Below are 12,875 nucleotides of genomic sequence, written 5' to 3'. Positions count from 1 at the left end.
CTGTTAAACAAAAGTAGTGAACAGGTAAATTGGGCAAAAGACCAGTAGTCTAGAATGAACTGAAACTTGGTGAGTTAATAAGCAACTTCCTTGTTGAACTTGTAATACAACATTTGGCAATAGTATCAGTATAGAGGGTTTATTTAGAATCTGATTTTTTGTTTGTTTGTTTTGTTTTTTAAAAACAGGATACCCCAGGATTTGTTGTAAATCGTCTCCTGGTGCCATACCTGATGGAAGCAGTCCGGCTTTATGAGAGAGGTATTTACCAGTGTTGTTTACTCTGTGGGATGTTGACATTACTCTGCTAGATATTAATCTCTTCAGATAAGTGTTGGGATTGTATATAAATCTTTGATCTTTTAGAATCAGTCAGGTGATTAAAAAGTTGTGATCACGTCAAATGTCAGCCTATAGATGTAATTAAAAGAATTTCTCATCTGAATTTTGAGATGCTGAGCAATCCCTGGATGCTGAATCAGTATTTATAAATTGCTTATAGTTAGGTCGACGTAAGCTGCCTTGCGTCGACTTAACCTCGGTATTGTAGACCAGACCTTAGTGCAGTTGTTCTTATTTCAGGCACTCTGTTCATCACTGCATGCTATTAAGATTGTCTTTTCAAAGTTTTGTTTTTGAAAGCAGCATTTTCTTACAGATGAAAGCACTCCATTACCAGGATTCCAGCTAATATGCTTTAAATATTAAAAAATCTCCTTTATAGCTTATGGAAGTGATGGTTTGATCTCCAGGAGAAATTTAAACTTGTGCTACTTGTTTATCCATCAACAAATGTACCTAATTACATCTCGAAGGGAGAATAGAGCAAATTACAGTGACTTGAAAGGCAAAGGAGCGGGGGTGGAGAGGGACAGCTTTTCTCTTAATAAAATATCACAATTTGGAATACATTGTGTGGGTGTTCTAATGTGTTAAGGCACTTAGGGAGACAACAGATTTTTAAATTTATAGAAAAAATTGACAAGAATTTTATAATAAAATCAACTCCCCTTTGCCTAAGCAAAAGCAGTATTTTGATTTCAGCTTTGTTCTGGTTGGTCTTTTTGGTTGAAGAATACAAGGATCCCACACTTGTTTAAAATTTATTAATGAACTTTAATTATTTAATGAATAAATTTAGTGGGTTGATTGACCTGAAGTTCACATTGATTCATATTCTCTGTTGGAATGTGCTAAACTTGTATCATATCTGTTCCTCTTGTGTTGATCCTCATGGTAGTGATTTGAGTCAGGTTAGAAAAAGAGCATTGCTCTACTAACCTTGGCAGGGAATCTAGGATATTTCTTGACAATAATAATCATTGAAACTTTAATTTTATGGGGTCAGTCATTGAAGTCCTTAGGCATGCAAAGTACCCACTGACCCAAATGTGTATTGTGCCTGAATAAAGATTTCAGGATTTCAGCTTTTGCATAGGCTTTATTCCTCTAATGAAACTGTGCAAGTAATTATTTAAATTGGTGCCTTATTATGAGGATTAGTATAGGAGAGTTCATATTGTGCTCTTTTTATTGAAACACCAAGAAACCCCAGTAAATTAGTCTGGCTTACATGGAATTCTGTATTTAGGTAGCTCTGACTATGAATTGGGGAACAGCTGTTTTTGTACAGTTATCCTTCTAATTGTATTCTATCTTTTTGTTTCCGGGGAGAGGGAGTTCTCCAGCAACTAGTTAATGTATGTAGGTGGTCAGGTATCTAAGGCTTTGTCTACACTGGACTTTTGTCAGCAAAACTTCTGTCGTTCAGGCGTGTGAAAAAATCACACGCACACCCCACCTCGAATGACAAAAGTTTTGCCGACGAAAAGCACCTGTGTGAACAGTGCTTTGTTGGCAGCAGAGCTCTCTTGCCGACAAAGCTAACGCCGCTTGTTGAGGGTGGAAGCTTTTTGTCAGCGGGAGAGCTCTCTCCTGCTGACAAACAGCGGCACAGCTGTGGCTAAAAGGTGCATAGTGTAGACCTAGCCGAAGTGGTAAAGTGTCTACTGTAGCAAAGAAAGCGAACCAAATATTTTGCTGTTGTAAGTAGGTACAATTCCATGAACTTCAACTGAGTTGCATCCATTCAGCTGTGATGAATTAGGCCCAGTAGTTTAAATCACGTTGAAATTAAGCGTCATTAAAAAATTATTTTCCATTAGTGAAACAGGCTGGTTCTTACCATCTTTCAAAAGCAAAATGCGGATCCCAAACATTTCAACATGATTTTTTTAAAAAGGGCACAAAAGAACGTATGAGCCACAGAAAGGGAAATGAGCCATAAAAACAGCTGCTTCAGAAGCGGATCAGCAGTTGAAGGTGTCCTGCTTAAATAAAAGGCAGTTTGAAAACTTATTGCTCATGTTCCACAATTCAGAGCATTCTCGTTGATTTATGAATAAGAATGGAGCCCAGAGGCTTGAATCCTACAAGCTGCTGCGCACTCTCATTTCTCATCAACCTTAGTGGGAGTTGACTTGACATGTCACAGAATTGGGCCCTTTGAGACTTGTTTAACTCGATCACTTCAGGCTTGAACCAAAGTCCCTGGAAGTCAATCCAAGGAGCTTTGTGTAAGTCCCCTCAATGGCTAGCCTGTCTCTGACAGCTTTCTCTGTATCTAATCTCTATATGGCTGAGTTCTATTCTACGTTCCGTTCCTTTCCTTTTTTTTTTTTTTTTAAAACACATGAAATTATTTTTCAGATTCACATTATAAAGCTATAAATTAAATGTCTCAAGTCTCAGTGTTTTGGAATTTTATTAATGACATTTCTATATATTTTATATTTTTAGAAAGTCTGAAATGCATAGACTTGCACCAGAGCAAGATATTTTTATGAAAACTTAAAAATAATCAAGCACAAAATTTCTTCAGAGTGACTTGTTTGCAAGCTTTCAAAGAACTTTAACTTCAGTTAAAATGGCACTTTCTTCTTCTCTTACTAGTGTGCCCTGGATTAGAGGGTCTTTTTATCATGATCCTCACATACAGCACAAAAGCCTGTACCGAAATAGGCAATAGAATAAGGACGAAGTCAGGAAAATGGGAATTAGGCCCACAAACATATTGTGGGAGAGGCCCAGCTTTGTACTCTTCTTTCTAGCACTTCCTGCCTGCTCCTGCTTTGCTGGCTGGGCCCACATTTTGTAGCAGTTGAGCCCCCCTGGGTCTATCGGTTTATTGGCGTCTGGACTTTTCTCACAACTTTGATCTATGGGTCCATGAATTTGGCCTTAATCTGTCCTTGAAAGTATGCCAGTGAGGATGATAGCGCTATTCTGTATACTACTTAATATTTACTGTTTTATATTTCTGCTGCTAACCGTGCCAAACACAAAGCTTATTTCCATAACACACTTACTGTGGGCTGGCTCAGTTTTAGTGGACCTGCAAAGATTACTGTAAAGAGCTGTGCCAGCATGAAATAATGCTGTGTTAATTATTTAAAGATGATGGCAAATTAGATGCAGAATCTTCTCTGTTCATCAAACTGTCAATATTTTCTCTAGGAGATGCATCAAAGGAAGATATTGATGTTGCTATGAAGCTGGGGGCTGGCTATCCCATGGGTCCATTTGAACTGCTGGACTATGTTGGGTTGGATACCAGTAAATATATTATAGATGGTACTGTATACACATTTTTATTTCTTTCTTAGCTAAATTGTAACTGGAGATGTCAACTTAAGTCTGACTCTTCCTCAGTTTAAACTGAGTGTAAGTGACTTTGCCGGTTAAGGATTGGGAGAATAATCCTGAATGATCAATCAGCATCAATAATAACACGCCATCGTTTTCAAAGGCAGGTGTGTACGACATAGGGGTGGTTCATGCCAAGTGGCTATGGTGGTTCTGAGGGTCCCTTTGAGTGCGTCCGCACTAGAAAAATTAGTACTCTTGTTGCAGCACTGGTAAAGCAGCACTGGTGTTCAGCTGCTAATGTAGCCATGGCTCAGGCTTTGAGCACTTTGCTAACATAGCCCACTGCTGGAATATAGGTGCTTTTCTAACAGGGACCAGGCCACACTGCATTGTGGGGGTGAGAGAAGCATGAAATGAAGCTGAACTGTTGAACTCTTCCTCTTCCTCTTCAAGAATGTGAGGAGAGATGTTGTGCTCCAAAGAACACCATAAACTCACTCTGTAAAATCCCTTCCAAACTTCTCTGGCTTTAATTTGTAAAACTGACTTAAATTTCCTTGGCGAATGGTGCATGTGTATACATGAAGTGAAATAAGAAACCCTTTTGCCTATGCAGTTTTTGTTTTGATTGGAGGAGCTCTACTAAATGATTTCCAACAGTTATTTTGGAGCGAGAAACCCACCTCTTTAAAATAAATGTGGTTACTGCAACTCTAATCAAACAATTAGGAAAATGGATTGCACACTGTAGAAAAACAAGTTGGCTGCTTTTGAGTGTCAGAGTGATTGGAGAGTGTGGCAGTTCATAGCAGCATAAGGGAAAGCTATAAAGGGCTGGTCTACACTAACCCCCCCACTTCGGACTAAGGTACGCAAATTCAGCTACGTTAATAACGTAGCTGAATTCGAAGTACCTTAGTCCAAAGTTACCGCGGTCCAGACGCGGCAGGAAGGCTCCCCCGTCGATGCTGCGTACTCCGCTCGCCGAGCTGGAGTACCAGCGTCGAAGGCGAGCACTTCCGGGATCGATCCGGGATCGATTTATCGCGTCTTAACCAGACGCGATAAATCGAACTCAGAAAACCGATTGCTTACATCCGGACCCGGATGTAAGTGAAGACGTACCCAAAGATTCAGCAAAAATATGTGATAGGAATCACAGCGTGATAAGGATGTGCAAATTCTAAATGCAGGCTTGTGTTTACTGGAGGTAATTATGAGAGAGAACTTGGAAGTTTGCCATTGAGTTAAGCAAGTTGGGTGAAAGGGAGCTCCATCCTTGTGGAATGGTGTAAGATTGTGTGGAAAAGTAACTGGGAAACATCAGGAAGAGCGGTCAGCGTTCTCAGTTTACAGACGCTTTTCTTGATACTAGGAGGGAAAAAGTGATCATTGGGAATCGTCTTAAACTAGTCTCTTTGTCAAGACGATCTCCAGTGGATGAGCTGGGAGTGTAAGCCTTCAGATTGTGGGTAGTAGAGGCTTAAACAAGAAGCATAAATATGTACATATCACTTCTAAAGAATTTCTCATATAAATATTATATAGTCTTCCTTCTGTAACAAATGTGTGAGAGAGTTCCCAGACATGTTTGTCATTATTGTTGCTCATACTCTACCTATAGTGATAAAATGTTTATTGCTGAGCACTATACTTAAGTGTTAACATCCTGAAAGCCCTTTTCAAACAAGAGCTCAATCCTCAAAACATCTCTGTGAGGTGTAGGGAAGTAGTAGTAGCCCCATTTTACTGATGGGAAAACCAAGAATGGTTATTTGGCTGATTTAGACTGTTTTCAACAGAGAGGTATCAGTGCAGGTTAATAATCCCAATGAAGCTGTAGAAGCTAATGAAAAATGGGGAAGAAAGGGAGAAGAGGGATGAATTGGAAGTGGCAGATATCTAGGAATATATTTCCTCCAGTCCATTTTCCAACATGTTTTACAAACCATATTTCACTACAGAGCTAATAGGGAAGTCATTTATATTTGTTAAAAGTTGACTGTCGTTATGTATAAGTGAACAACAAAATACGCAACTCTAAAGCTCTTGGCTTCTCAATAGCTATAAGATGTCAGACCCCAAAAGAAGATGGTCTGAGTTTGATTCCAACCTATTATCCCTATAACCTAATGCCTCCCCTTGCTGTGCTCAATAACAAGGGCCCATCGTAATTGTGTTCCTGTAGAATTATTCTGGCAAATGTATTTTGAGGGGTCAGGTATAAGTGCTGTCCTTGCAGAGGTTACCATAGTGACATCTTTCATGACAGCTGCTCCCCAGCATGCAGTAGGTCTCAAGGTGAAGGGAAGGGCCCCTCTCACCCCAGTTGATAAATGGTTGGACACTGGTTTAATGACTGGCCCTGCTTTCCTGATCAGAAATAGGGGGCTGAGGAGCAGTTGATGACACATTGTCTGACTGTAATTGTTTAAACGGCTCCGATGTATTCAGCTGGTGTTCTAAAAAGGTCTGCTTGAAACAGAATTTCACTTCCAGAAAATGCTCTTCAGTAAATCACTGGGCTTTCTATTAGTCAATACTTCTGAGCTGTGTTACGTTTTCTGACTGTTGCACAGATTAAAATCCTTCTTTCACCCTTGCTCTTCCAGTCCTTCCCTCTTGTCTCCTAGACTCTCCTCAGTATTTTTAGTACTGTATAATATCCCAGCTGCTGGGACCCTGGGGATAACCTCCTTCAGTAATATGTAGAATATACCTAGGGTGTAATCAGTTAAGGTACATGGGTGTCCTGTTTTTAGACACCACTGCAATGCACAAAACTTCCATTCAGCTGCCACCTAACCCTATAGGTGCCTAAGCTCACTCAGCACCTAAGCTTCTGCATCTGGACATGCACACTGCAGCCTCTCTCTAGGGACCTGGGCAGTCTCCCGCCTGAGCCCCAGAGCAATTCGTCTCAGGGAAGATGGCTATCTAAGTCACATGCGAGGACTTGATCCAGTAGGCATGTGTGCTCCACCTCCTAGACCAGCCCCCTCAGGTGAGTTCACACAGAACAGCTGGTGGGAGGGAGAGGAGGATAACCTCTCTTATTATCTTTAATCTAGTGGTTAGGGAACTCACCCAGGATGTGGGAGACCTGCAGTTCAAGACCTCCCCCCCTCTGCCTGATAAGGAGAAGGGATTTGAACAAGGATCTGCCATCTGAGATGAGTGCCCTAATCACTAGACTCTACAGTCACTAACTTTTTCTCTGGTCCAGTTAATTAAAATGGAAGAACTTAAATAGGAGAGAATGACGAGACCCACATGAGAATATTTCATGGAAGAGTACTGAAGTGTCCCTGACATCTAGGAGACTGTCATCTTTGCAAATAATAAATATCACCACTAACCTGTTCTTCCTTTCTTCCACCAGGGTGGCATTCGTTAGAGCCAAACAATCCTCTGTTTGCTCCGAGCCCACTGCTGAATAAATTAGTAGAGGAGAGGAAGATGGGTAAGAAGACTGGTGAAGGATTTTACAAATACAAATGAACTCCAGCATATGAGGGGTTGTCAAGCCATCCATATAAGCATGTGCCATGCAGCACTTCTCCTACTACACTAAGAATGCTGCTTGACCAAGCCTTTCCTAGAATGTCACAGGCGGTTCTGTGCATTTTGATTGTAATCTGTCTCTGAAGTGATTGTTTACACCAGTTAACAATTTCTGTGCTGAGGGCCGATTTGGTAGATAATTTTTTTTTTTTGTAATTCTGAAAGCTTTACACACATGGTGCCTTTGTGCAGATGTTGATCTTCCAGGCACAAGACATTTTCTTGCAGACAAAAGTGAAAACAGCAGTCATGTATTTGAACAGTTTATTATATTAACAAAATAACTCCTGCACATTTTAGTGAAAATAAAATTGTCAACAATTCTGTATTCAATCCACTGGCTTTGAATTGGTGTACTTGGTTCTAATCCACTGGGTGGCAGTCTGTTTGCATCCTGGTAAATGTAGAGGCAGAAATGCAATGTCTGATTTTGTTTTGACATTTAAAAAAAAAAATTATGCTAATCTATAGAACATAGTAATAGCTGGATTACAATCTAATAGTACCTTAAACAGATTATTTTTATAGGTTCTGTATTTTTAAAAATTAATCTTGAAACGATTTGTACTGTCATTTGTGGCTGACGCCTCAGGAAAAAAGCTGTTTAATACTGTGTTTTAAAGCACTAATAATTATTTCTATTGGGGTAGCACTTAAGGCTCAAATCATTGTGCTAGCTACTGTACAAATATATAACAGAGATGGCCCAGCCCTGAAGAATTTATAGTCTTAAGTACATGGATTTATTTTAACCAGCTAGAATAAAAAGCTTGTAAACATTTTTATAAATTTTGGGGAGTCCTATAAACTAGCTTTTTTTACTGGGACTTTTTCAAAAACTACATTTATTTTTTGTAGTGTCACTCTCCTTGTACCAGGCTGCTGTAGTTGAGCTCTTTAAGATCAAGTCCCATCTGTGTAAATGTATAGACAGGGCACTCTTTATAATGGGTCCTTGGTTTTGGAATTTTCTTTTCCCTGGGCTTGCGAGAGCCCACATTTTGTTAATATTTCATGCCTGGTGCAAAGCCCCCATTTTCTCAGGCTATTGTGGAGGAAATGGGCGGAGGGTTGGGGTGTTCATTTCTTTGGTAGCCCTTTTCTATTATTTAGTTTGTGATACTTTATAGGATGTGTGCCTATAACTATATTTTATAAATCTGAAGAAATAAGATGACAATTCTTCCATCCAAAGATCCTGCAGAGCTTTGCAAACCCTCATTGTACAGATAGAGAAACTGAGGCACAGACCATTAAGTGGCTTGGCCAAGGTCACATAGGACGTGTGTGTCAGAGGCAGGAAGAGAAATCATTAACTTCAGTGAGGCCAGGATTTCAGCCCAGTTCTGTGCCCTATAAGAGCAATGTCACATTAAAGAAATCTTACTTTAAACAAAAATTGTTGGTACTGATCACACCTTAGCTTGTTAAAACTGAATTAATTTTTAAAATCTAGTTAACTTTTTATGATCGGTGCTTTTTACTTTTTGAAATTCTTCCAGCATGGACACAGAAATGGAGGAAGTTAGTTTCACTTTAAGGTTCTCAATGTTTGAATTGTGAATCGTGTGTTTTGTGGAAGTTTTTTTTGTTTTAAACACAAAATCAATATTTGGGGCCAAATTTGAGTTGATGATCTTATGATTAAAGGGAAGACTATCTTTCATTTAATTTGAAGGATTTATGTTTAAATTCCTGCATGAGCTATTTCATCAATCACCAGTAAATGTGATATTCTGGGAAAACAAACTTTCCCTTATGCAATGTTTTTTTTTTTCAAGAGCTCTAACAGGTACAGTTTGTGTATGTGCATATAAAATATATACCCAAAATCTGCAAGTGGCATTTGTAGGTTCAGGTTGCTATTCCTGAAAAGTTTTCCCTCCAAAACGAATGGGACATTTGAAGGTGCTTACTCTGAGGGAGTGGTGTCTGTGTCCTTCAGGAGTGCTTGGGACTGCTGCGCCAGACAAAGCAACATAGGTAAGAAATCAACATTTCAAACCTGAGTGCCTAAAGTTAGCCCCATAAATCCATATCAAGGCACAGAAATATAGAGTATGCATAAGTGCCATTGAAGCTACACTTTTGAAAACTAGTCTACTTTTGTTGATGCATCTTAATATGGATTTAAGGGGCTAACTTTAGACACCCAGGTTTGAGAACATGGGCCAACAGCCATCAAATCAAAAATAAGCAAATTGTGAAAAACTGGGGAATAGGGAAGAACAAAATGTTTGTTGTTTCCTTCTCTACTTGTTTTTAAACCTTTTGTCTTCCTTGTCCTTTTTCGCAGCAGGAACATTCACTGCATTTCCCTCAAAGCTTTGAGATGTGTGCTTGGCACACGTCTGGGGGGCAGCTTGACAGTCAACAGCTGAGGAGTCTGACACAAGCCCAGATACTGCAGCTGGAAAGATGGCTCAGAACTTAGCATCTGGGTCATTTGGTTCCCAAACATGCTCGATCTATGGTCATCCTAGCTGCTGACTGTTGGGGAGAGCACAGGAACACGGCCTACTTCACAAATGCAGTTTTAACCAGAATCTTAATGGGAGAATGCTTTGTACTGCTCCACTTCGAGAGGGAGGGGAGTGTAAAATGCAAGCCATGGCAGTGAGTACGACAGGGATGCTGAGAAGGATCAAGCCTTGTGCAAAGGTTGTAAATCTGGCTGCCTGTTGGTAGAGGAAACACTCTCTATGTTGTATCAGCACCAAAGGATATTCCTTCTAATCTCCCTATTTGGCTTCATAATTACAGTTGTCCAGTAGATGAATGCAAGCATGTTTTGGTTATAATGTTTGTACTTACAGATGTCAGTCTGAGTCTCCCGCATGTTACTGTGTGTGACGGGAGCACTGCTCTTTGCAGGATGGCACCTCCTGGCAGTTCTGGGGATTAGCTCTGCCAGCTGACACCCCTTCTAGTAGTTATACTGTGCCACTCTCTCACTCCAGGAACTGCAGAGTCCTCTTAGTGACCTGGCCCAAGGGCCGAGTCACAATGTGGTTTCCCCTTCCAGGGATGTGTATCAAAGTCCCTGCTCACCAGCAGTTTCAGGCAGTGCTCCCATTTGCTGCCCCAGGTGCCAGTCCCTCAGTGGCTGGTAGGGGAACCCAAGCCTGCCCTCTACTCTGGGTTCCGGCTGAGGGACCCTCTAAATAGTAGCCAAGGTGGGTTCCCTCCTGTGTCTTGCTGCCTTTCCCTGAGCCTCTCCCTTACCTGTTGGCCCTCCCCACTCCTCTGGGTTTGCCAGCTTCTCAACTCCCTCCTCCCAGGGAGTAACCATGAGCTATTTGTCTCTATACACCCCCTTCCTCCTAGGGAATGACTGCAGACTTACCTCCCCACAGTTTGCTGTCTTTCTATAAGCCCTGCCTGCTCCCACACAGGTGAGCTTCCCCTAATTAGAGCTTTCCACCCAGGCTTAATTCTCCCAGATTGCAGCCTAATTGGCTGATTGAGGCCACTTGGTGTAATTCAACTCTTGCAGGGCCAGTGTGGAGCGTACACCCCATCACACTGTGGTAGATATTTTCCTCCCTAGATAGCGAGGATATCAATATTTAATTGAATCTAGGATGAGCCTATATGTAGTTGTTTTTAAATGATGTGGACGACATCTGAGAACAGATTTTCTTGTGCACCACCTTTTCCCATTGACAATCACAGAACATCTCTGGCAGCTGTAGCAATGGTTTAGCTGAAAAAACAATATTACAAAAACAATTACATGTATTGTAGCTGTTTTTAGATTCACTTTTGGCAGCTGGAAATGAGAATTCATCACCATATGACCTAGCAGCTCTCCACTGACCACATCTTCAGAATCTCTGCTGTATTTTGTATGCCAGGAGGAAAGAGTGATTGCGCAGCCAAATAAAGCTACTTGAAAAAGGTAACCCTTTTATCCCTTAGACTGATCGCCCTTTGTGCCTCTCCCACAAAGTGTTTGACCCAGTGGTTTTGGAACTAAAATGCAAATGTCATTTTAAACTACCTTTTTGTTTTCTAAAATGTCAGCGAATTGTGACAAAAATGGAGCTACTGCAATAGTTAGGGCAGGGGTTCTTAATGTGTGTCAGGGACTCAGTGCTGCAAGCATTCAACAACCATGAGTCTGGCCTCAAAAAATGACGATGTTGGCTTCAAAATCATGTTTTTTGGTTTGGTTTTTTAAATGATAAATGCTTGTTTTATTAACCTGGTTTCTGAGCCTTTAGTGTGCACGGTCACATTTTCAAGCTTTTCTCTACAACCATCAGGCTAGAAACTTCCTCTCTTTTTAAATGAATGCTGAGATTCTCAGGTAATTGCCTGCCTCCAGGAGCTTTAAGAAAATTTCCTGTATCATGAGAGCTGTCAATGTGGGGTTGAAACTACTCTGCCCTTCCCATATTGCTAATATTGGTAGATCCCAGCTAGATGGGAGAGGGGACTCTGGGGAGTGTTGTTATGGAAAAGGGTGAGAACACCTTGTCTAAGACAAAGCCTTTTTACCTGTGTTCCCTCCTTTAGGATATGTGTTGTAGCAGTAGTAGCTTCCACATGGTGGGATTCCACCATTCCTTTAAAAAATAAAAAAGGGGTGACCACAGTTAGAAATCTCTGTACTACTTGTGCTGTTGCTCTTTGAAGGATGACTTTGTGACGTTGTGCAGTCTATATGGTTTTATAAAAACATGATAATAAGTGAATATAATGTACCTGGGATAGTTTTAGAGAAAATATGGTAATAAGTGAATATAACGTAACTGGGATATGCTTCATGCAAAAGGTCTCTTGTAAGGTATCATTACAAAGCTTATAATCTACTGAGTATGATCATCTGATTTGTATAAATGTACCACTCTTGTATCTAAAACTAGAAATATAAAATGTAACTCTGAGGGCCTATTGTAATTATGTAAAGTGTGGGCCATTAATGATGGTTTGGAATCTTGATGACTCCCATTAACCAGGACCATTGTCTGCAGATGGCAGTGTTTTACCTGTGAGTCTTCCTGTATACGTGTGCTGGCAAGTGGGTAATGAAGTCTTGCAGTGACATGTGATCATGTCATCTGAACTGGAATCCATCTTTAACCTGGTGCTTTTCCAGTGAGGGGGGGTGGAAACCCAGAGGGACAAAGGGTTCCCGCCTTATGCAAAAGATATATAAAGGGGTGGAACAGAACAAAGAGGAGAGAGGAGCCATCATGAAGAATCCCCTAGCTATCACCTGAGCTGGAACAAGAGCTGTACCAGGGGAAAGAATTGGGCCCAGGCCTGGAAGGTGTCCAGTCTGAGAAAAACTTACTGAAGCATCTCTGAGGTTGAGATTATCTGTATTTAGTTTGATTAGACATAGATTTGCGCATTTTATTTTATTTTGCTTGGTGACTTACTTTGTTCTGTTTGTTACTACTTGGAACCACTTAAATCCTACTGTCTGTATTTAATAAAATCACTTTTTATTTAGTAATTTACTCAGAGTATGTATTAATACCTGAGGGAGCAAACAACTGTGCATATCTCTCTATCAGTGTTATAGAGGGCGAACAATTTATGAGTTTGCCCTGCATAAGCTTTATGCAGGGTAAAACGGATTTATCTGGGTTTAGACCCCATTGGGAGTTGGGCATCTGAGTGCTAAAGACAAGCACACTACTGTGAGCTGT

The 12,875-nt window shown here is 40.6% G+C and overlaps 1 protein-coding gene across 2 annotated transcripts in view; it reads left to right on the top strand.

Annotated features, from left to right (window-relative positions):
- HADH (hydroxyacyl-CoA dehydrogenase) overlaps positions 1–7,638 on the top strand; it is a 34,088-nt gene extending 26,450 nt beyond the window's left edge. The window contains exons 6-8 of one of the 2 annotated variants that reach the window (XM_065405093.1): positions 189–261; positions 3,517–3,633; positions 7,031–7,638. In XM_065405093.1, coding sequence (XP_065261165.1) covers positions 189–261; positions 3,517–3,633; positions 7,031–7,149 — 309 coding nt within the window. In that variant the 3' untranslated portion in view covers positions 7,150–7,638. The remainder of the gene's footprint in view (positions 1–188; positions 262–3,516; positions 3,634–7,030) is intronic. The other variant, XM_065405094.1, reaches the window with a different exon arrangement.
- The last annotated feature ends 5,237 nt before the right edge of the window (positions 7,639–12,875 follow it).

The sequence above is a fragment of the Emys orbicularis genome, chromosome 5, assembly GCF_028017835.1.
Source record: "Emys orbicularis isolate rEmyOrb1 chromosome 5, rEmyOrb1.hap1, whole genome shotgun sequence".
Lineage (NCBI taxonomy): Eukaryota > Metazoa > Chordata > Testudines > Emydidae > Emys > Emys orbicularis.
This window is presented reverse-complemented; position numbering and strand designations above follow the sequence as displayed.